This window comes from Phocoena sinus, chromosome 1 (assembly GCF_008692025.1).
Source record: "Phocoena sinus isolate mPhoSin1 chromosome 1, mPhoSin1.pri, whole genome shotgun sequence".
Taxonomy (NCBI): Eukaryota; Metazoa; Chordata; class Mammalia; order Artiodactyla; family Phocoenidae; genus Phocoena; species Phocoena sinus.
The window spans coordinates 82,836,293-82,860,930 of NC_045763.1; the positions used below are offsets into that span (position 1 = coordinate 82,836,293).

Genomic DNA, 24,638 nt, shown 5'->3' on the forward strand with positions numbered 1-24,638 from the left:
TTACATGAGCATATCCTGAAGCTTAAGGCCTAGTGGAAGTCGACTCATCCCAGCATCTTGGACCTATTTTGTTCTAATCAGTTTATGTCGTGTCCTCGGATAATGTCATTCTTTTAACCATTGTGCCCTGCCCCCTTCCCTCCTCGTTTAATAAGGCCTAAGGAATGTTAATTTCAGCTGAGCCATGTAAGATGTATGACATGATTACATTTCCATCTATGAACAATATGCTTTGTTTTACCTTTTTTTAAGGAATTAATAATTATTGCTTTTGGCATTTACTTAACTGTACTTACCACTCACAGTACATCCCTAATTTCTCCACCAGAAGTGTGTCCTTAATATTCAAATCATCAAAAAAAAATATTCAAAGCACCAAATGATCTTTAGTTTCAAATATCCATCATCTATTAATCTGTTATCAGTTCTAATTTGAACTAGTTGTTCTTGAAAACTGCTATCCTACTGAAAACATACTGCCTGTCTTTGCTATCATTCTAGAAATCTTGTATATTAGGTTCTCTGCTTCCTGGTGCCCAGGAGGTGAAATTTTTGAGATTTTGCATGTCTGAAGATGTCTTCATTCTGTGACCAGACACGATTGATTGTTGGGTTGGGTACAAAAGTCTAGTTTGGATATCATTTCACTAAGAATTTTAAAGTCATTGCTACATTCTTTTCAATTTCCATTTTTATCTTGCCTGACACCATTCTGATTTCTATTCTACTGTATGTGGTTTGTTTTTGTTTTTCCCTCTCTGGAAGGTTTAAGATCCTATATTTGTTCCCAGTGTTCTAAAATTTCACATTGAAGTAACTTAGTATGTCTTTTACATTCATTGTTTAGGGTACTTTGTGGGACTTTTCAATACATGATTTGAGCAATTTCCTTTAACTATTTAAAAAATTCATCATCTTTATTTTACCAATTTTTTTTTTCTGGGCCTCTTTTTATGGGATGTTGGACCTCACTGATTGATTCTCTAACTTTTCAATTTTCCAAAATCTTGTATTTGTTCTATTTTCTGGAAGATTTTTTTCAATGTTATCTTTTAATTCTTTTATGAAATTTTCAATTTAGCTATCATATTTTTAAATTCTGAGAATTCTGAGATTTTTGTTTTGTTTTCTGTTTTTATTTCATGGATGCAATACCATTGCTCATAACTCAGAAGATATTAATCAGATTTTTGTTTCAAAGTTTCTTCTGTTCTCTGCATTCTGTTCCTCTCTTATTCCTTTTTTCTGTAAAAATAAGTTTTGTTTTATCTCTGTCTTTCATATGAGACTTTCCTTGAATTTCTAGTTACCTTATAGTCAGTCATCTTAGACTTTCTTTTATATTTAAAGGAAACTTCAGAAAGATGATTGGAAGCTCTATATGTGTGGAAGACATTTGTCCATGGTGACCTTCATTACAGGGTGGACAATTTTTGAGTCCCTCCAAAGTCAGTCCCTCTAGATCTTCATCTGGGGCAGGTCACTCACTCCAGAGTATTCTTCAATCTCTTGCCTGCAGAATATATTTCTAGTTGGCATACTAGGTTTCTAGTAGGTGTGGGTCTTATCAGTTGTTATGTAGACTTACACTTATACCCCATTTTTGCTTCTCATTAATCTGTGACTGATATTTCTGACTCCAGAGCTTTTCCCATTTTACTCCTCCAGAGTGTAAATATCTTATCTTCTGTTGGTGTGGGAAAAATTAGTCACCTGGCTGCTTAGATCAGGAGAAGGGTATATGGGTCTAAATGCCCCTTACATAGTCCTTCAACCCTTATGTAGTTCTTCCTTTTGACAGTCCCACCTGAACTTTGACTTTCTGAGATGTGGGTGCCAGCAATTTCTTATTTTTTAATGAACTCATTTTGTATGTCTCTGAACCACTACCCCTACCTGCCCATTGGCAATTTTTCAGATTTCTCCATTGCATTAGTTTTCATGCCTCTGTCCATTCCTCTGGTATTTTATTGACATCTTTTGTCATTTCTCATATACTCCTATTTTTGAGGCTATTGATTACTTCTTGTGTTTCCTTTTTTCCATAGTCCTCAGAAAACTTGATTAAAAGGCACAAATAGCTCATCTCGTTGTGGCTCCTTCTTTGTCTTTGGGTGTAGAATATCTTTTTTGCTAGGCTTGAGCCTTTTGTGTCGATGGTTTTTCAGCAGTTAGTTGTGATTTTGGTGTTTTCGTGAGAGGGGATGAGCTCAAGTCGTCCTCTGCCATCTTGTCTCTGGGAAAATTCAAGTCTTGCTGAGCACTCCTACGGCAGTTAAACTCCAGGGGGTCACCAGCTGGGTTCATCTGTCCAGGATTAAACCTGTCTCCACCGATATGTTACAGGAACCTGAAGACTCACATTCCAGCCATCACTGTGAATCCACCCCTTCCTCCGAGTTTCCACAGGATCTCTCTTCTTTCAATATTGAAAATATTGTTAGGGAGGTAAGAAAAAACTGTCTTATCAACCATCATCATCATCTCACTAGTAAATGAAAAAAATAAGGCTAAGAAAAACAAAGGGGCTGGATACAAGTCAAATCACATGCCTGAAATCTCATGCTAAAGCATATTACTCATCTTAAAAGCATACAACATTAGAATTCTTTCACTTTTATTTAAATTCAAAATCACTTCATTAAAAATACTTGCTACATAAGATATTTATATCCCAAGAGTATCATTTTGTATGATTAATTTCTATCACCTTTGGGGAGGGAAGTCTACATAACGTAATGACTTTTATGTTTACTTGGTAGCTCTAGCTATGGGCCATTTTTATATTAATCTGATTTAATGGGATCTATTTTAGGTTAATTAATCCTCAGAGATATAAATTCCTTAATAAAGCAGTCAGCAGTATTTTAAAATATTAACCAAAACATTCATAAATCATGTTAAACAATGCATTAGCAAGACCAAATACCTCACTTTCTGCTCCTATCTGTAGCTTTCAAAGCTTAACTCCCTGCTTCCCCACCTTCCCAAATGCCCCCTTTTTATCGAATGATAAATATTCCTTCACATTCCACTCCTCTATCAACTAGAAGATGATTAGATATAATTTACATGTATCAAATGACTGAAATTCATTTATACTATAACTATACTTGCATATTAAGTCAGCTAATGGTGAAATGGAAGGTTTAACCCTCTGTTTAAGACTGAGACATCATCAATCATATAGAGAGATTTTCTTTCTGGGAGGCAAAAGCAGGAAGTCTGAAATCATGCATTATCTAAAGGTTAACATGATGTAGTCCTTTCAGGGTAACTACTGGAGGTGGAGGTGAACATCTCTTGTCATTCTGCCCCCCACTAACATAGACTGCTAAAAACCCAACCCTCTTCTGCCTCTCTTTCCTTTTCTTCCCTTGCCTATTTAGAACACAGCAACTAAACATACCTGTATTGACTCAAAAAATAGGCCATTAGAGGCCAATAACATTATCTAAACACAGTACAACACTTCTTCCTTTTCTTACTCTTTTTTGAGCCATATTTGTATTCTTACTTATTTAATGGCTTTTTGATACTATAACCCTACCCTTAAACGACAGCTCCCAAGTTCTTTAATATTTCAACTAGGGACTTTCCTGGCAGTCCAGTGGTTAAGACTCCAGGCTTCCACTGCAGGGGGCATGGGTTCCACTCCTGGTTGGGGCACTAAGATCCCACATGCTGCGTGGTGTGGCAAAAAAAAAAAAAAAATTCAACTACCTCTGGAAATTAAGATTTTGATTTTTTTTTTTCTTTGCGGTACGCGGGCCTCTCACTGCTATGGCCTCTCCCGTTGCAGAGCACAGGCTCCGGACACACAGGATCAGCAGCCATGGCTCACGGGCCCAGCTGCTCCGCGGCATGTGGGATCTTCCCGGACCAGGGTACGAACCTGCGTCACCTGCAACGGCAGGCAGACTCTCAACCACTGTGCCACCAGGGAAGCTCAAGATTTTTATTTTTTTAAAGTATACTTTTGGGGACTTCCCTGCTGGCGCAGTGGTTAAGAATCTGCCTGCCAATGCAGGGGACAAGGGATCAATCCCTGGTCCAGGAAGATCCCACATGCCACAGAGCAACTAAGCCCATGCGCCACAACTACTGAGCTTGCACTCTAGGGCCCGAGAGCCACAACCACGGAGCCCTCGTGTCACAATTACTGAAGCCTGCGCGCCTAAAGCCCATGCTCCATAACAAGAGAAGCCACCACAATGAGAACCCTGTGCACCGCAATGAAGAGTAGCCCCCGCTGGCCGTAACTAGAGAAAGCCCGCGCGCAGCAACGAAGACTCAATGCAGCCAAAAATAAATAGATAAACAAAATTTATTAAAAACAAATAAAAGTACGCTTTTGGAATTTAGCCCCTTCATCAATGGGGGTATTATGCTACTGAAATCTAGCATTTTTGTTTGTAGACACCCAAGAGAATTCTGAAAACTATACACTGTCCCCCACCCCTGGCACATTTTAAAATTGACATCTAAAATTTTTCACCATAAGTTTATATAGTTACAAAGGAGTAATTGCTAACATATTGTAAGTTTTGATACTTTAAAATAAGGCTATTGTGTTACCTTAAATGTATCAAATGAAATTTAAACCCTATAGCAATTTGATAGCGCCAGTATCCACTTCAAAAAACTGATGAACTACTGGTCCAGAATGGTCATAAATTTTCTGTATCTTATTTTCCTTCTTGAACTTATTTCCCTTTCTACTTTCACCACAAATTATTTTTAACTTTTAATTTGAAATATTTATAGAGTCACAGGAAGGTGCTAAGACGTGCAATGAGTTCCACGTACTCTTCACCCAGCATCCCCCAACACTAACATCTTGCATAACTAAAAATGGCAAAACATCAAAACGAAGAAATTGACATTTGTACAATCCAGAGCTTATTCACATCTCACCAGTATGTATGCACTCATTGCATATGCGTGCATATGTGTGTACTGCTATGCAATTTTATCACACGTGTAACTTTGTGTAACCAAAATCAAGATACCTAACTGGATCACCACAAGACTCCTTTTACTACCCTTTTATAGCTATAGTCTTCCTCTCTCCCTCCCTTTCCTATCCCCCGGACACCACTAATCTATTTTCCATCCCTGCAATTATGTTATTTCAAAAATGTTATGTAAATGGAATCATGCAATATGTATCCTTTTGGGGCTTCCCTGGTGGCGCAGTGGTTGAGGGTCCGCCTGCCGATGCAGGGGACGCGGGTTCGTGCCCCAGTCGGGGAAGATCCCACATGCCGCGGAGTGGCTGGGCCCGTGAGCCACGGCCGCTGAGCCTGCACGTCCAGAGCCTGTGCTCTGCAACGGGAGAGGCCACAACAGTGAGAAGCCCACGTACCGCAAAAAATCAAATAAATAAAATAAAATGATAATTTAAAAAAAAAAAAAAAAAAAAAATATGTATCCTTTTGAAATTGGCTTTTACTCAGCATAATATCCTCGAGGTTCATCCAAGTAGTTGCATGCATCAATAATTCATTCTTTTTTATTGCTGAGTAATACTCTATGGTTTGGACTTAACACAGTTTCTTTAACCATTCATCCACTGAAGGACATCTGGGTTTCCAGTTTGGGGGTATTACAAATAAAGTGGCTATAAACATTCGTATATAGGTATGTGTAAACGTAAGTATATTAGTCATCTCAGGATGCCATAACAAAATACTATAGACTGGATGGCTTAAACAACAGAAATTTATTTTCTCACAGTTCTGGAGGCTGGAGATCCAAGATCAAGATACCATCATGGTCAGGTTCTAGTGAGAGATCTCTTCCTAGCTTGCACATAATTGCCTTCTCACCGTGTCTTCACATGGCAGAGAGACAGAACAAGCTCTCTGCGTTTATTCTTGTAGGGGCACAATACCAACACAAGGGCTCTGCCTTATCTTCAAATACCACACATTGGGGGTTAGGTCTTCAACATATGAATGGGGGGTATGTGTACAATTTAGTCCATAGCAATAAGTTTTAATTTCTCTGGAGTAAATGCCCAGGAGTTTAATTGCTGAATCATACAGTAGTTGTATGTTTAGTTTTTAAATAAATTGCCCATCTGTTTTCCAGGGTGGCTGGATCATTTTACATTCCCTCCATTAATGTATGAATGATTCAGTTTTTCTGCATCCTTGTCAGCATTTGTTATTGCCATATTTCTTATTTTCGCCATTCCAATGATATCTCACTGTGGTTTTAATTTGCATCTCCCTAATGGTTAATGAATTGAACTCTTTTTTTTAAAGTAATTAATTTATTTTGGCTGTGCTGGGTCTTAGTTGTGGCACGCAGGATCTTCCTTGCGGCATGTTTTTTTTTAGTTGAGGCATGCTGGCTCTTAGTTGCAGCATGCATGTGGGATCTAGTTCCCTGACCAGGGATTGAACCCGGGCCCCCTGCATTGGGAGTGCAGAGTCTTACCCATTGGGCTACCAGGGAAGTCCCAAGTTGAACATCTTTTCGTGTGCTTATTTGCCATCTGTATATCCTCTTCAGTGCAATGTCTGTGCATGTCTTTTCCCTATTTTCTAATTGGACTGTTTTTTTTAACAGTTGAGTTTTAAGAGTTCTTTATGTATTTTAGTTACTAGTCTTTTGTCAGATATGTGGCTTGAAAATATCTTCTCCCCCTCCCTCCCTCCAAAAAATCTTCTCCTATTCTGTAGCTTGTCTTTTTATCCTCTTAACAAGGTTTTATTGCAGAGCAAAGATTTTAATTTTGGTGAGTTAAAATTTATCAATTTTTCCTTTTATGGAACATGCTTTTGGTGTCAAGTCTAAGAACTTTTTGCCTAGTCCTAGGCCCCAAAGCTTTTCTTTTTTTTTTTCCTTAAAGTGTTATAGTTTTACATTTTCCATTTATATCCATGATCCATTTTGAGTTAATTTTTATATAAGATTTAGGTCAAGGTATTTGTTATTTTTTTTTGGCCAATGGATATCCAATTGCAGGCTCAGGAGTTGTGGTTCGCAGGCTCTAGAGTGCAGGCTCAACAGTTGTGGCACACGGGCTTAGTTGCTGCACGGCATGGGGGATCTTCCTGGACCAGGGCTCGAACCCGTGTCCCCAGCATTGGCAGGTGGATTCTTAACCACTGCGCCACCAGGGAAGCCCAGTAAATGCTTTTTGATGAGGAAAAGTGCAACAGCAAAATGACAAGCACCAAAATAGCAACACAATATATCAAAGGAAGACTCCACTTGAAAGCTAAGAATCAGACTGAAGCAAATTAAGTTGTTGCTTAAAGCATAATAATTAAGGCCTTTAAATTCACCAAAGCATTCTGCTATCACAGACTGAAAAGGCTTGTTTATCCCTTCTCTGTCCTAGGGGAGTAAATTATCTCATGAGCCTTTCTATTTCTCCAAAGTGCTCTTTCAAAGGTGATGAAATGTTTAGGCAATTCATTACATTAACATGAAAATCTTTTACAGGACAGGATGATCAAAACCAAAAGGGGGGTGGGTAGCACTGACTAAAGAGGAAAGGATATGCTCTCTCAGGGTAATACCAAGTTTCCTGTTCTTGCCTGGCTGGCTCCTGCTTGTTAGTCAGATCTCAGGTTCTCCAGCCAGCCGGCTAACACAGATGTCTTGACACTCACTATCATCTCACCTACTTTAATTATTTGCATTGTGCACATAGCTACCTGATGTTTTTGTTGTGTGGTTATTTTTTAACTTCATTTATTCTCTATCCATCAGTGCCCCTCCCCCAAACATGCAAATTCTATGACAGCAGAGAGTTATCATAGTCACTGGTACAAACCCAGTGCTTACCTGACACATAGCAGGTACACCCTTGTTGACTATAACCTATAGAAATCAGGAACAAAATTGATGCTAATTTTAAGACTCTAATCTTTAATTGAGTAGGTTTTTTCTTTTTTTTACTAAAATAAACTGTTGCTATTATACAAGATTTTCTGGGAAAAAAATGTGCCATTATATCTTTATCCCTCTGAAGTTATTTACGCCAATTCTCTTGCCTTATTTTACTGAAATAACATTAATTATGCAATGCTTAAACAGATATTGCAGCCATGAAGATAAACAGGGTAGGTAAATATTCAAATGATAGATAGTTAAAATTCATATCAGGACTTTTAGTTCAAGATGGTAGATTGAGGATATAGGTTTACTACTTAAAGCTTGCAAAACCACACTGAAAGAAAGGAGACAAAAGAAGCAATGAAAGTTTAATATCAGGAGGAAGGGGAAGTAGGGGGGTTCACCAGTGGATGAAAGATCCAACAAATTTCGAGAATTCAAAAAGCTGATTGAATTGTGTTGACGGATGAGATGGGCAAAGAAAGCCACAGCCCAGAATACTCCACAAAGCAACCTAAAGAAGCTGGAAGCCAAACTGCTTGTTGGAATGCCAGAAGGAATCTAGAGAGCCAATCTGCCCTGGAACACCTGATGACTCTGGGCTCTGGGCCAGAGGTATGAGGGAGGGCAGGAGTGAGAAGTGGGGCTGAAGACAGTGGGGATAATTGAAGGTCTGTACCTGGAACTGCGCTGGTTGGCACCTCCATCTGCTTCCCCCACCCCCATGCAGATCACAGGCAGCCTGGTATTAACCCACAGTTGAAAAACCAGATAGCTGAAGGAACAAACAACCTGGGGAAAGCCAAGGCTTCTAATGGTAGTACAGTCCGCCCGGGATAAAGCACTCCTCTGACACGGGGCCCCCAGGGCCTGAGCACAGGCTCACCCCAGAGCAAGAAGGCCAGCCAATGCACCCCACCTACACAGAGGGCACAGTCAGCCATCCACTCAGGTGATAGGTATAGGAGGAAGAGAGACCCACTTTTCAAATAGCAGAGGAAATCCACACCAGTTTCTCAGCCCTGCTTTCTAAAATATGAATAGATGACCAAGGCACATGGAAAAATCCAGCAGCATGAAAAAGAAGAGCTAAGAAAAACATACAGAAAAAGGAATCCTGAGGGGAACAAATATAATTAAGGGACATAAGAAAATAAAATATATTTTTTTAAAAACTACTATAATCAAAGGATTCCAGAGGATATTACATGCATATCAACTAGGAATAGGAAACCACACACACAGAAGAGGAACAAAGAACTTGACATCAAGTCTTTTAAATTAAATTTAAAAGTCAGAATTTGAAGAGTGATTAGAAAAGGAAAAAAAATCAACAGATGAGCTGGAGAATAAAACTGAGAAACTCAGAATGAGAGTGTATGGATAAAAAGATGGAAAATAATAGAGAAACTGTGAGAGATACAAAGAGCCAATCCAACAGGTACAACATTTGACTAATAAGAGCCCCCCAAAGAGGAAACAGAAAAAAGAGAAGGGAGAAGCTATTAATTAATAGAATTCCCCGGAGTTGAAGAAACACCCAAGTCTTAAGATTGAAAGGGCTGGGGGCTTCCCTGGTGGCGCAGTGGTTGAGAGTCCACCTGCCAATGCAGGGGACACAGGTTCATGGCCCAGTCCGGGAAGATCCCACATGCCGCGGAGCGGCTGGGCCCGTGAGCCATGGCCGCTGAGCCTGCGCGTCCGGGAGAGGCCACAACAGTAAGAAGCCCACGTACCGCAAAAAAAACAAACAAAAACAAGAATCCACCTGCCAATGCAGGGGACACGGGTTTGATCCCTGGTCCAGGAAGATCCCACATGCCGCGGAGCAACTAAGCCCGTTCGCCACAACTACTGAGCCTGCGCTCTAGAGCCCGTGAGCCACAACTACTGAGCCCACATGCCGCAGCTAATGAAGCCCACGCACCTAGAGCCCGTGCTTCACAACGAGAGAAGCCCCTGCTCGCCGCAACTAGAGAAAGCCCATGTGCAGCAACAAAGACCCAACGCAGCTGAAGATAATAAATAAATAAAATTTTTAAAAAAAGATTGAAAGGGCTGAGTGCTCAATACAATCAACTGATAAAAGACCCACATTTATACATTTCCTCATGGAATTCCAAAACAAATATAAAAAGGAGACACTGAACAGGAAAAACAGGTCACCCACCAAGGATTGACAATCAAACTGGCTTCTTGTTAGCAACAGAGGATGTTAGAAGACAATGTCTTCATGGTTTTAAAGAAAATTATTTTCAGCCCAGAATTCTGCACCCAACCTAACTACAAACAAAGGTACAATAAAGACAGTTTTAGACATGACTCAGAAAGTTTACTTCCCACACATCCTTTCTAAAGAACTTATTTCAAGATATACCCCAGTAAAATTATGGCATAAATCAGAACAGTGGAAGACCCAGGATCCTAAGAACAGTGATTCCAACATAGAAGAATAGAGGAAAACCCTTGGAAGGCAGCTGTGCAGTAGCCTAGAGAAGCATTTGGTCATGAAGGGGGATTCCACAGAATAAAAAATACAACTGAGAATATGGAAAAAGTGAGGCTATGGTAAAGGCATATTATGCCAAAAAAACCCAAAAAACAAAAAACAATTAGAAACTCCTTGAAAATTAAAAAGAAAGAAAAATACAAATGTCACCAAAAAGCTGCATTTCAAGTAAGAAGCACGCTTACACATCCTAATTATAAGGAACTGGAATATGAGAAAAGGGGATGTAGTTGTTCTTGATCTTACAGTCTTGAGAGCCAAGGGGTCATGACCCTGGCCCTGTAGAAAATGTAATCCCAGCACACAAATTGGCTCTGCACTAAATACAGAATGATATTTTAGAGGGTACTAAAAATAGAGAGGCCCTTCATCTTAGGCCAGAGTTAACTTTGATGTGGTTCGTCTCAAGACATAAATTTCAGGACCCTAAAAGAAAGACTGGCCAAAACTGCTCTACTCTTGTTTTATTTTCTATAATTGTGGCATCAAATGATAGCCAGTTCTACCTGCAGTGCTTTCCCCAAAGATGAAAGTTGTTTTCATTATTCAAATGGTCTAGGACTCCAAAACTGGCTCAGTTCACTTGGATCTGAGGGGCAGATAACATAATAAATGTCTGCTTCCTAGAGCTGAGTATAACCAGGTAATCATTCCAAAAAAGACAGTATATTGACTGCTCAGGGGAGACACCATGGCTCAGAGTGATCTCAAATCATAACTCTGTTACTTCACTACAGATCCCAAAGGCTAGGCTTTAAATCATGATTCTTTAGTAGGAATATTAAAAGGCAAGCAAGCATGATTTCTAAGCAAAAAGAAACTTTCTATAGGGAATGTGCAAATATCACATGTTCTCTTCCCTATTGGCAAAAATATGGTTTAGCTTCTGGAAAGGGACAAATCCTTGCAGTAATTTGCTTAATAACAAAAGACATTTGTCCCACTAATTCTACCCACTTTCCTGACACAGAGAAAATAATTTCATGCTGCAGTCAATGGATCTCAGGTTTACAAGGGAGATTTTTCCTTTTATGGAAGAATTAACAAGTCATAATAATATAATACTGTTTATAGTTTTCATCTTGTAGAGTCAACTTATTTGGAGATTTGGTTATTGTCACAGGATAAAATATAAAGTTATCAACTTTGACAATGTAAAAGTGTTGCTGGACTTCCCTGGTGGCACACTGGTTAAGAATCCGTCTGCCAATGCAGGTGACACAGGTTTGATCCCTGCTCCGGGAAGATCCCACGTGCTGTGCAGCAACTAAGCTCGTGCGCCACGACTACTGAGCCCGCGCACCTAGAGCCCATGCTCCGCAACAAGAGAAGCCACCTCAATGAGAAGCCTATGCACCACAACGAGTAGGTCCTGCTAGAGTAGGCCCTGCTCTCTGCAACTAGAGAAAACCCACACGCAGCAATAAAGACCCAACAAAGACAAAAAAAAAAAAAAAAAGTGTTGCTGACAGAAACTGGGAAAACCAGATGAAAAACAGAACATGTTCTAATGTCCCATCTTAAAAAGGGGGGAGTAGACAGACTAACAAAAGTGGATGAAATGAGAAAGAGTTGTCATTATCTGAAGTTACTAAGTTAAGCAACAGAAGAAGTAAAATTTAAAACAAACCCTGGAAGAGAATGAGATGACCGTAGTGTAAGCAAGCTAAATACTCCTTAAAAGTAGAAAGTCAATAGATATATCTAACGTTGATAAATCAAGAAACAGAGGTAAAAGTTTATTATTTACAGCAGCAGCCCCAAATCATTTTTTATTGTACAATCCTCTCAGGGAAAATATTTTAGAGCACAAATCCCTAACATATGTATATTTACTTATTTATACTCTATATAAAATCATGATTATATTAACTTACTAATTGTATACTGTGACTCACACAGTAATAGAAATTAAAAGTATATAAGAATAATTTTGAATAGATTTTTATTGTGGGGGGATGCTTATTATAATAATGAACTGAAAACAAAAAATCATCAGCTATTCTGACAAAAACATTTTAAGATATAAAAAGTATATGAGAATAAATACAATTTCAAATAATTTCTTCCAGTACCCAAATTCAGCATCATATGCACCTCCCAGAGTGTGTGCAGTTCCCTTTAGACATACAGCTCTAGAAGTTAGAGGTTTAGCCACCAGAAAAGCCAATAAGATAAGTGATTCAAAGAGGCTACCTTTTGGGAACAAAGCTGAGGGTAAGGAGAAGTGGAAGGGGAGACTTATGATTTGCATCATAAGCTCACTTATACTATTTTACTTATTGTATATACATTTTCTTTCATATAAGTAATTAGTTAATCTGATCAACTCCATAAAACTCTATGTCTGGATTCAGTCATTCAACGAACATTTATTGAACATCTGCTTTGGGCTAGGCACAGGAGATAGAGGAAATTGACATCTTGGCTGTCAGGGAGATCATAGTCTGGGGCTCAGAAGAGAGAGATGAAAATCACTGATGACAATTCAATATCATATGTGCTGTAAGAGAAGTGTGTGCCAGATATCATGTACCCACAGGGTGGGGCACAAAAGAGGTACACGAATACCATGTGGGATGTTAGGGAGGAATTGCTGAAAGGTCACTTCCTCTCTGAGTTGAAACCTAAAGGACAAGTAGAAAACTGAGAATAAACCAGGTAAAGAGGGATGCAGGAAATGGGGGAAGGGCATTCTAGGGTAAAGAGGAAATGGTGGGGTAGACAGGTTGACATGTGAGAGACAAGCACAGTGTGTTGGGAAACTGGAAGGTTTTCAGAATTGCTAGAGCAAACAGTGCATGAGATGGTACTGGCAGGAATGAAACAGCAAGATAGGAAGGGACCAGAAACAAAGAGCCACGCTCAGAACTCTGCTTAGTCTACTGAAGGCAATGGTAAGCCACTGAAGGATTTCACTGGTAGGGAGGGAGATTAGATCAGATTGGCATTTTGGGAAAGACTGCTCTGGAAGTAATGTGGAGGGTGTATCTGAAAGGCGTAAATGAGGAAGGGCCTTCTGGAGGCTATTACAGTGGGCCTAATGAGACAGCAGGAGACAAACGGCCAACAGGTACATGAAAAGGTGCTCACTATCACTAATCATCAGAGAAATGCAGATCAAAATCGCAATGAGCTATCACTTCACACCTGTTAGAATGCCTATATCAAAAAGACAAGAGACAACTATGTTGGCCAGGATGTGGAGAAAAGGGAACTCTTAGGCACTATTGGTCGGAATGTAAGTTGGTTCAGCCACTATGGAAAACAGTATGGAGATTCTGCAAAGAATAAAAAATAGAACTACCATATGATCCAGCATTCCTACTTCTGGGTATATAACCAAAGGAAATGAAAACAGGATCTCAAAGAGATGGCTGCATTCCCATGGTCACTGCAGCATTATTCACAATAGCCAAGACATGGAAACAACCTAAGAGTCCAAAGTGTCCATTGGAAGATGAATGGATAAAGAAAATGTGGCATATACATACACCATGGAATACTACTCAGCCATGAGAAAGAAGGAAATACTACCATTTGCAACAAAATAGATGGACCTTGAAGGCATTATGCTAAGTGAAATAAGCCAGACAGAAAAATATTACATAGTATATCATTTATACGCAGAATCTAAAAATTTTTTTAAAAGTCTAAGTCTTAGAGAGTAGAAAAATGGCTACCGGAGGCTGGGAGGTGGGAAAAATAGGGAAAGGCCAATAAAAGGCCAGTAAAACCTTACGGCTGCACAATGAATAAGGTCTGAGGATCTAATGTAAAACATGGTGCCTATAGTTGATAACACTGTATTTTTTTTTTAAAGATGATGCAATCAAAAGTTATTTAGGAGATGCACTAGTGGAATTGCTGAGGGATTAAACATGAGGGTAAGGAAACAGGGAGAGTCTAGAAGGACTTAGGTATATTTAGGTATACTTAGGTATACTTAGGTATATATACTTAGGTATATATCTCTTGAGTAACTGGAGACTATCACTAACTGAAATAGGGAAAGAAGCAATTTGGGGGCAGGACTTCAGCTTTGGACATGTTGAATACGAAGTGCTATCTAGAGGTAGATATCAAATAAGCAACTAGATGCAAATCTGAAGTTCTGGGTGGGGAGGTTTGGGCTGGTGATAGAGTTGAGACCCATTAGTATTTGGGTTGTAGTGTAAGCCATGTGAAGAGATGCAATTACCCAAGGAGACTACAAAGTGAGAAGTAGAGAAGCTTGGAGTCCTGAGGAAAGCAGGGGGCAAAGGAAGATGAGATTGAAAGGAAAGTGTGGAATAAAGGATAGAATAAGAATAAAGGAAGGTCAGAGGAGCAAGGAAGTAGTGAGTGAGCAAAGAAGAGTAGCTGAAATGACAGAACATGTGATCCTAACTAAATAGGGAAAAGAGGGAAGCCAGAGGAGGTTGGCAGATTGGAAGAAATGGGGGTGGCAAGAGCCTCAATTATAATGACAATGATGAGGATGATATGATGGTGCTGGTGGTAACAGTAGAGAGTAAGAATGTGAAAGAGGCAGCAGTGTGTGCTTAGCGTGAGCTATTGGAGTTCAATATCTCAGAGTCATTACAGAATATTTTTGAATATATGTAAAAATATGTGTACTATACTGTATCATTTTGCACATCCTGAGTACTAAGCTCAGGATAAAGGACAAGACCAGGGTAATAAACAGGCTCTGCCTTCACTGGATACGAATTTAGTTCTACTGGATCAGGTGTGACTGAAAAATCTTACAAGCTGGCACATTAAAACAAAACCAAGCATTGTCTTCTTTAAGGGGTAAAGAACAACAATGTTAGTTAATTACAGTAATAAACAGAAAGAAATAGGTTACATTTTAAAGAACCTTTTCTTAGAGTTCATAAAGTGATACTTTTCCACTTTTACTTCAGTTTGTACAAGTATACAAAAGACTTAAGAATAGTATCTATTGTAAAAACAAGTATCACCACATGTGGTTGTTCAGCAGCTATTTATTTGTATTCTCCTTCCTTTAATAAGTATGCAAGATTCCTCTCATAGTAACTGCTGGAATGATAAATATAATAATAACTCTTATAAAATCTCTTCTTTGGCAATATCTTAAAAACCTAATAGTAATGGGGGAAAAACCAAAATATTTTAGGAAATGATTGATTTTTTTAAACTGTCAGAATTTTCAGTTGTATTCTTTCTGGGGTAGACAGAATTCTAAAGCTGTCTCCCAACATTCCCACTCCCTGGTTATTTAATCAAACACTAATCTAGATGCTGCTGTGAAGAGACTTAAACTAGAGATGTTATCTTGGATTATGCAGGTGGACCCAATGTAATCATATGAACCCTTAAAAGCAGAAGAGGAAGGAGTCAGAGAGATGAGGCAGAGAAAGGTAGTAAAAGGCGGAGGCAGAAGAGTAACATTCGAAGGACTCCACCCACTGTTACTGGCTTTGAAGATGGAGAAAAGAAGCCATGAACCCAGAAATGGAGGCAGTCTCTAGAAGCTGAGAACAACCCCCAGCCAACAGCCAGCAAGGAAATGGAGCCTTTAGTCCTACTACAGCATGGAACTGAATTCTGAAAACAATCTGAAAGAGCCTGGAAATCAATTCATTCCCAGAGCTCCAGAAAGAAACTCAACCCTACTGATGCCTTGATTTTCAACCTTATGAAACCTGGAGCAGATAACCAGCTGGGCCATACCGTCTTGGGACTTCTAACCTTCAGAAGTGTGAGATACGGGTACAAATAAATGTGTGTTTTCTTAAGCTGCTAAATCTATGGCAATTTGTTATAGGACCATTGGGAAACTAACAATACTTTCTTTAATCACTGACTTCAGGGCTTCCCTGTTTGCACAGTGGTTAAGAATCCGCCTGCCAATGCAGGGGACACGGGTTCGAGCCCTGGTCTGGGAAGATCCCACATGCTGTGGAGCAACTAAGCCCATGCGCCACAACTACTGAGCCTGTGCTCTAGAGCCCATGAGCCACAACTGCTGTAGCCCACACGCGTAGAGCCCGTGCTCTGCAACAAGAGAAGCCACCACAATGAGAAGCCCGCTCACCGCAACTAGAGAAAGCCCGTGCACAGCAACAAAGACCCAACTCGGCCAAAAATAAATAAATAAAATAAACAATAATAAAAATTTTAAAAAAATACTGCATGGGTCTTCCCTGGTGGCGCAGTGGTTGAGAGTCCGCCTGCCGATGCAGGGGACACGGGTTCATGCCCCGGTCGGGGAAGATCCCACATGCCGCGGAGCGGCTGGTCCCGTGAGCCATGGCCGCTGAGCCTGCGCGTCCGGAGCCTGTGCTCCACAATGGGAGAGGCCACAACAGTGAGAGGCCCACGTACCGCAAAAAAAAAAAAAAAAAAAAAAAAAAAATACTGCATGATTCTACTTACATGAGTTATCTAAAGAAGTCAAACACATGGAAACAGAAAGTATAATAGAATGTGGTCACCAGGCTGGTGAGGAGGGGAAAATGAGGAGTTGTGCAATGGGTACAGAGTTTCAGTTGAAACTCTGTTCAGATGAAAAAGTTCTACAGATCTGTTGCCAAAAATGTGCATATATTAACAGTCCTGTACTGCACACTTAAAAATGGTTAAGATGGTAAACTTTATACTGTGTGTTTTGGCCACAATAAAAAACAAAACAAAAGAGAGAAAAAACATACCCACAACATCATGATCATACCTAAAAAGATAATTATTTAATTTCATTAAATAGTCATCAAAAAAATCCCCTACTATTTCTAAAGAAAAATTCATCCACTAATATTTTGGGTTTTTAAAACATGCTCATTTTACAGTATCCTGGTTTTTCTAAACTCATATACTTTCTAGATTAAAGGGTTTTAAAGGAAAATTATTCACAAAATATTTGAACATCTAGAAATAGATGTTAAGAATGTGAGACATTTATCTTTTCAATCAATGTAAAAAGATGGTATTTAACAGAATAGTATAGTATTGTTTTTCAAAGTAACTAAAAAATGAAAACATTAGATGAAAACCTCTAAAAAAAGAAAACTTCTATAAAGAATACAAAACAACATTAAGATGAAAAACTGAGGCACTGGGAAGATGACAATGAAGAAACCTTTTTACTATATGCTACAGCCTGAAAGTGTGTGAGGATGAAATCTGCCTGAGAATTCACCATTTCTTTTGAGTTTCTAACAGGGGTAGAAAAGCAACTTATGGTAATACCAAAAGGCTGCATTATAATTCTATGCTTGATTTTAAGACATTATGGGATACAGATGCTCCCTGTGTATTCACAAGTCTCAGAAAGCTAATCATCATTCTGCAGATTTAGTTTCAGGCAAAGGCAAAAGTGTAGCTCTGAACAGCAGGTATAATAAACCTATATTATTAAACCATGCTACTTATAGTCCTTCTCCCTTTGGAGAATAGGAAACAACTACTTGCTCTTACTCTCCTTAGATTTAGAATAATCCTGTGAGCTGAAAATGAGCAAAAAGCTGTATTAGTCTTACTACCATATTTGTCAACATTGTCACTATTACCAGCTAATCTGTACCAGTAACCCTATCTGGCACTAAATCCTGCAAAATATCCACATGAAGTCATAAAGAACCAAACTATCTACAGTAGTCATATTTGAAGACTAGTACTAATGTAAGTCAAAGAGCCAGGCAAGTATCAGAAATGTTAAACAAGTGCCAACACCCAGATTAGAACATGCCATCTATCCATCCATTCATGACAGCCCTACTGAACACATATTGAAACTGTTAGTCGAGGATGCCTTAAGAAATCTAAAACTTTTGTGATTTAAAGGACTTGAAAAACCTTCAGAAGTACCCAAGAATCTCAGACTTCAAATTCCATTAGAGTTTGGCCAGCTTTTTATATGTAACAGGGCATGCAGGCAGAATAACTGGAATGGAAAATGTGTCTAATCTAAGTATAGAGAATTAGCTTAAATTGTCTTAACTTTCATTCTTCCAGGACTTAATGACAGTGAGAAGGGAGAAGGTATTAAAAAGTAAAACCAATGAATTATAGGGTTGCTGTGTTATCAGTCCCACTCAGACTGAGTAAACACCAAACAAAGTGGATCCTAATTTGTAGAAAACATGATGCTAAAAACAGACAAACGCAGGTGTCATTCTGGGTCACCATGCAGGCCACAAGGAGTATCATCACAATGGTGTGTGGAAGAAAAACACTGCCTAAAAATGGTCCAAACTGGTTAACACCTACAGATTCTGTTCTCATCGGCAGGATTCTACTCCGTTCAACGTGCCACAACATTTAGCTAGTCCAGGAAGTACTATTTCCCAGGTAAGTTTTCAACAAAATAGCTAGGAAGGGCAGAACCGCAAGTTAGTATGCTCTGAGAATACTGCCTGGCCGTGAGCTGCTTGTTGCTCAGGTAAATGCTTGTGGGATATCACAATCCCTCCTGGCTCACAGAGAGGCTGCAAAGGCAAACAGTGTGCCTGCACCAGTCCTCTGGATGAAGTACTCCCTGCACCAAAAAGCTGGCATTAGTGGAATCTACAAGAGGCAGAAAGAAGGACCACATGAATGGGATAAACTCAGTTTCTTTTCTTTTTTTTTTTTACAGCTTTATTGAGATATAATTCACAACCGTACAGTTTATTCATTTAAAGTATACAATTCAATGGTTCTTAGTATATTCAGAGTTGTGCAAAGCATCAATTTTAGAACACTTCCATTACCACAAAAAGAAACCTCATATCCATTTCCCCCCAACCCTCCCAGCCCTAGGCAACAACTAATCTACTTTCTGTCTTTACAGATATGCCTTTTCTGGACACTTCATATAAATGGAACCACAGAATATGTGATCTTTTGTGAGTGGCTTCTTTCATACAGTGTTTTCAAGGTTCATACATGTTATAGCACGTATCAATTCTTCATTCTTCTTTATTGTTGAATAATATTCTACTACATGGACACACCATATCAGTTCTTTTCTTCACAAGCAGTAGAATCTCTTTTGCTATACAAACAAAACTACAAAAAGTACTTAGGTCCCCACATTAGTCCATAAATGCCTATTTAAGCCATATTATAGCTGAAAACTTATCATAATTGCATAATACTACGGTTTCTAGAAACATTATCAATCATCACAGTGATATCTGGATTAAAGAAATACTGAGAACGAAGCTCCTTTATAATTAAGTTAATTGCTTAAATTTTTTCCCCTGTAAATTGCAGTAGGAAGAGGAACTTGCAAGCCCTAAGGCCCGAACACCTCAAGACAAAACTACTTTTTGATTCCACCCACTTGAAGATGAACAGCAAAACGGCAAGTATACAAAGCTGGTGTCTGCAACTTCCCTCTCTTCTTGCTGGGCCCTTCATCTCTTCCCCCTATCTTTGACATTCAATACTCTTCACTCCTCCTCCTAGTTCCAAAGAAAATAAGACCTTTTATATCTGTTGACTAATTACTGCCTCACTTTAAATTAAAATATTACATTTACATGAAAATGTTAATTAAACCAGACATTTTCTAAGACATTCTCCCAAAACCTGAAATGAGAATTAGTTTCCCTGGAAAGAACTTCTGGTAGGAACAAGCTGGTAAGTGGAGAGGTTTTTGTTTTGTTTTTACCAAGAGACCCTCTCAAATCATAGTAAACCCACCCCATGGCAAATTGAATTTAGTCAGTCCTCTCAGGGTAATGCATATCTAGGAGGACAGTGAGAGAAAATAAGGAACTGTTATTAATTTTGTTAGGCGTGATAATGGTATTATGTCTAAAGACATCCTTATCTGTTAGAAATTCATACTGAGGTATTTGGACGAAATGATGTGATACCTGAAATTTGCTTCAAAATACTTTAGTTGGAAAGAGGACATGGGGGAGGGGAGATGAAACAAAATACTGATAATTGTTGAGGGTGATAAGGTACATGAGAGTTCATTATTCTTTTCTGCTTTATGTACGTATAAAAATTTCCATAGTAAAATACTTTTTAAAAGAGAGAAACTGTTCTGTTCCTCTCAGGCAGTCTTTCATTCCTTCACTTTTCCTCCGTAACACTTACTGTTGTCACTATATATTTCTTTTTTTAAGTTAATTTTTTTTAATTTATTTATTTTATTTACTTATTTTTGGCTGTGTTGGATCTTCGTTGCTGCACGTGGGCTTTCTCTAGTTGCAGTGAGTGGGGGCTACTCTTTGTTGAGGTGCACAGGCTTCTCATTGCGGTGGCTTCTCTTGTGTGGAGCATGGGCTCTAGGCGTGCGGGCTTCAGTAGTTTGGTACACGGGCTCACTAGTTGTGGTTTGTGGGCTCTAGAGCGCTGGCTCAGTAGTTGTGGCGCACGGGCTTAGTTGCTCTGCAGCATGTGGGATCTTCCCGGACCAGGGCTCGAACCCGTGTCCCCAGCATTGGCAGGCAGATTCTTAACCATTGCGCCAACAGGGAAGCCCTAAATTAATTTTTATTGGAGTCTAGTTGCTTTACAATGTTGTGTTAGCTTCTACTGCACAGCAAAATGAACCAGCCATACATATACATATATCCCCTCCCTTTTGGATTTCCCTCCCATTTAGGACACCACAGTGCATTAAGTAGAGTTCCCTGTGCTATACAGTATGTTCCACTCAGTTGTCTATTTTATACATAGTATCAGTGGTGTATATATGTCATCCCTGTCTCCCAATTCCTCCCACCACCCCCCTTTCCCCCTTGGTATCCAGACATTTGTTCTCTACATCTGTGTCTCTATTTCTGCTTTGCAAATAAGGTCATCTATACCATTTTTCTAGATTCCACGTATATGTGTTAAAATATGATATTTTTCTCTTTCTGACTTACTTCACTTTGTATGACACTCTCTAGGCCCAGCCACATCTCTACAAATGACCCAATTTCGTTCCTTTTTATGGCTGAGTAATACTCCAGTGTATCTATATACCACATCTTCTTTATCCACTCCTCTGTTGATGGGCATTTAGGTTGTTTCCATGTCCTGGCTATTGTAAATAGTGCTGCTATGAACATTGGGGTGCATGTGTCTTTTTGAATTATGGTTTTCTCTGGGTATATGCCCAGTAGTGGAATTTCTGGGTCATATGGTAGTTCTATAATTAGTTTTTTAAGGAACTTTCATACTGTTCTCCATAGTGACTGTATCAATTTATATTCCCAACACTGAAAGTGGGTTCCCTTTTCTCCACACCCCCTCCAGCATTTATTGTATGTGCATTTTTTGATGATGGCCATTCTGACCAGTGTGAGGTGATACCTCATGTCACTATATATTTCTAAGATTATTTTATTAATGTTTGTCTCCCTGACTAGACTTTAAGCTGTATGAAAACCACAAAGGTGTTCCGTTTAGCTCCTTTAGAATCTCTACCACCTCACAGTTTCTGGCATGTGAGAGGCATCCAACAAATATTTATTAAGTAAATAATGGAGTCAATAAAATTAAGTCATATCATGCCCCCAGATAAATAAATACTCAATAAATAAAAAGGGGGATGGTAGAAAGTCAGGGACCTTTGGTTGAAGGAATTTAACATATTTACCTATATGTATTTACCATTTAAGTTCATATGCTTTTCTATTAAAAAATGTAGTAAAGGTGTCACAAAATAGATTTAACTTCCTCTAGATAATCCTCACTACGTTCATGTGATTACTCAGCTAAGAACTACACTCTCCACTTCATGATGTGGAAACTATAGAACTGAAAAGTTGTGAAATTTTTTCAAGGGCATAATGAACCAGATGCACAAATGAACAAAACTCAGCTCTGTCCTAATGCCTCAAGCCTCATGCTGTTCCCAAAGGAACATGATTTTATTCTCAAGAAAAAGAAAACAATAAAAATATAAAAATAAGAGTACTACATATGTTAATTCAACTTTCAGTGGCTGAGAAACTGAATAGCTAGCTGTATAACAGTCTTAGATTAAAATATTTTATTTTAGCTTCACCTAAAACAATTTCAAGGTTGAAGCACCTAATGGTAGAGGAAGTATTAAAAACATAAGGTGAGGCTTTTAGGCAATAGAGAACAGAAGGCATGACACGAGTAACCTGAAGGGCTTTTTTTTAAAGCTGGTTAAATTGAAACAGTATGGTGAGGGACAACTAACAAGAAAATTCATAAAGAAATTCATAAAGAGAATAAATACTAATACCAAGACAATGTTTAAAACACCAGCGTACCCGGCTCCCAAGTTTTAAATTTATTTATCTCAAATATAATACTATAATCAAAAAAGATTTCTACTTAATCATTATTTTATATAGAAATAGCCTACTAAAATACCACTATGCCCCCAAATTCTTTTGAAATACTTAAAACCTGCATTTACCTTAATTTGGTAATAGATAATGATGCACACATTCAGGAAGGCAGAAACACCAAATGTTTCCCATTAACAGAAGCATAACTATTTGTAAAACTAATCTTAACTCAGCCAATCTGAAAGCTCTTGTACTATGGTGCCAAAAAAAGTCACAACCACACCTGTGGAGAACACTGAGAACCAAATGAGTCACAGTCTAAAAGTCTGCCACGAAATCAAATAAATAAATAGACAGTTTTAGTTAAGAAAAAACATTTAAAATATCTCAATAAACTTATTTTGAGTACAGAGTCTGGAAAGATTTTTTGTTTTTCTCTTACATAAAGGGTTACAAAGAGGTATCTGGCCTGGGTTGAATTCTAGACTGGGTTGCTCTACTGTTACTCAAGGCACAGTTACTACTGGTAGAGCTGCTACAAAGACTCAGAACGTTCCGTTTTACTTCTGTACTCTTCATATCATGGTCTGTCAATCATGCTTCCAACTTGCAGTACATCACTCATTGCAGAGTAATGATTCACACATGCTATTTCCAAACAAAAATGTAAGATTTACTTGCCCCATGACGCTTTCTTCTCAACTTTTAAAATAATTGATAAAAGCACCAGCTGAGCATGAATTCCCATCCTAAAATAATCTATCAATAGCTTTAAGCCTTTTAAGGTAAGCGGTAAAGGAATACTGTCCTCTGAATGCAGACAACACTGCAGACCCACGCGAGGCATTGATTTGTAGTTGCTTTTCCACTGGGGTGATGGATTTGCGCTCAGCTACTCACGGTGTCTACTAGGTCCCCCTGGTGACCAACAGTACATGAAGACAGTAGTAGGGTTCGAAGACAGACTGGCAGCGAAACAGAGGGTGGAACGGGAAATCATGAAAAATTAACACGCCAACAGTACACATGACATGACTGAAAATTACGTTTGCATTGTTGGGGTATCTGAGATCGGCCAAGACACTGTCCCCTTCCTTTTAAAACGCAAACATCCATCCGCCTCGCTTGGGCTTCGGAGCCCTACCTCCCATTTAAATCACGGGTGTGACGGAGAGACCGAACCAAGGGGTTCAGCCCGAGGCACATGCCGCTTCTCCAGGGTTTGGGAAAAACACTGACGTGACAAATTACCATAATTTTCTAAAATATGGAGGAATGACACACCACCTTTCCTACCACCTACTGAAGACTCAGGACAGAGTCGAGAACAGCCGCCCTGAGGGGCCCACCACGGAGGGGGGAGGAGAGCACCGGCCCAGGGAGAAGACGGCGGCACGTCCCGAGCCCAGACTGCGGAGCCCCGAACGCGAGGGGCGTAGGGTCGCACCCGGGTCACGTCCCGGAGCTCTCGGGATAAGAGGGGCGCGAGGGCGAGCCCGGGGCGGCCGACATGCGGGGGGCGGCGGGACAGCGGCTGGGGCTGCGGCGCCAGGGCGGCGGGGGAGGGCGCGTCGCCAGGTGCCGGACGGCAGGGGGCAGCGGGGTTCGGGCGGGCGCCGGACCCAGGGAGGGAGGAGGGAGGCGGGCGAGTCCCGCGCAGAGAGAGGGCGCGCGGCGGGCTCGCCGCCGGCCTACCTGGAGGTAACAGGGTTTCCTTAGCCAGGCCCCCGGACAGAGACTCCTCGCCATGGTAATCACACATCGCCCCGCCGCGCCGCAGTCAGAGGCGGACCCGAGCGCTGGCGACCCGGTTCCCCGCCTTCCCCCGCCCCCAGCTCGGCCGGGCCCGCCCACTCCTCCGCCCCCGCGGCGGCGCGCGCCGCGCTTCCCCCGGCCCTGCTGCGGTGACTGCAGCCGGCTGCCCGAGGCCCGGCCTCCTGCTCTGCTCGCCGGGCTGCCGCGGCTGTCAGAGCTGCCGCCGTCTCCGGCATAAAGGGGAGTCGCGCCTCGCCTCGGCCGACACAAATCCAACTGCGCCTCGCGCTTAAAGGGGA

General features: G+C 40.1%; 1 protein-coding gene across 1 annotated transcript in view; it reads right to left on the bottom strand.

The window, feature by feature from the left end:
* DIPK1A (divergent protein kinase domain 1A) overlaps window positions 1–24,415 on the bottom strand; it is a 122,578-nt gene extending 98,163 nt beyond the window's left edge. The window contains exon 1 of the mRNA XM_032634488.1: window positions 24,280–24,415. Coding sequence (XP_032490379.1) covers window positions 24,280–24,333 — 54 coding nt within the window. The 5' untranslated portion in view covers window positions 24,334–24,415. The remainder of the gene's footprint in view (window positions 1–24,279) is intronic.
* Between the last annotated feature and the right edge of the window lie 223 nt (window positions 24,416–24,638).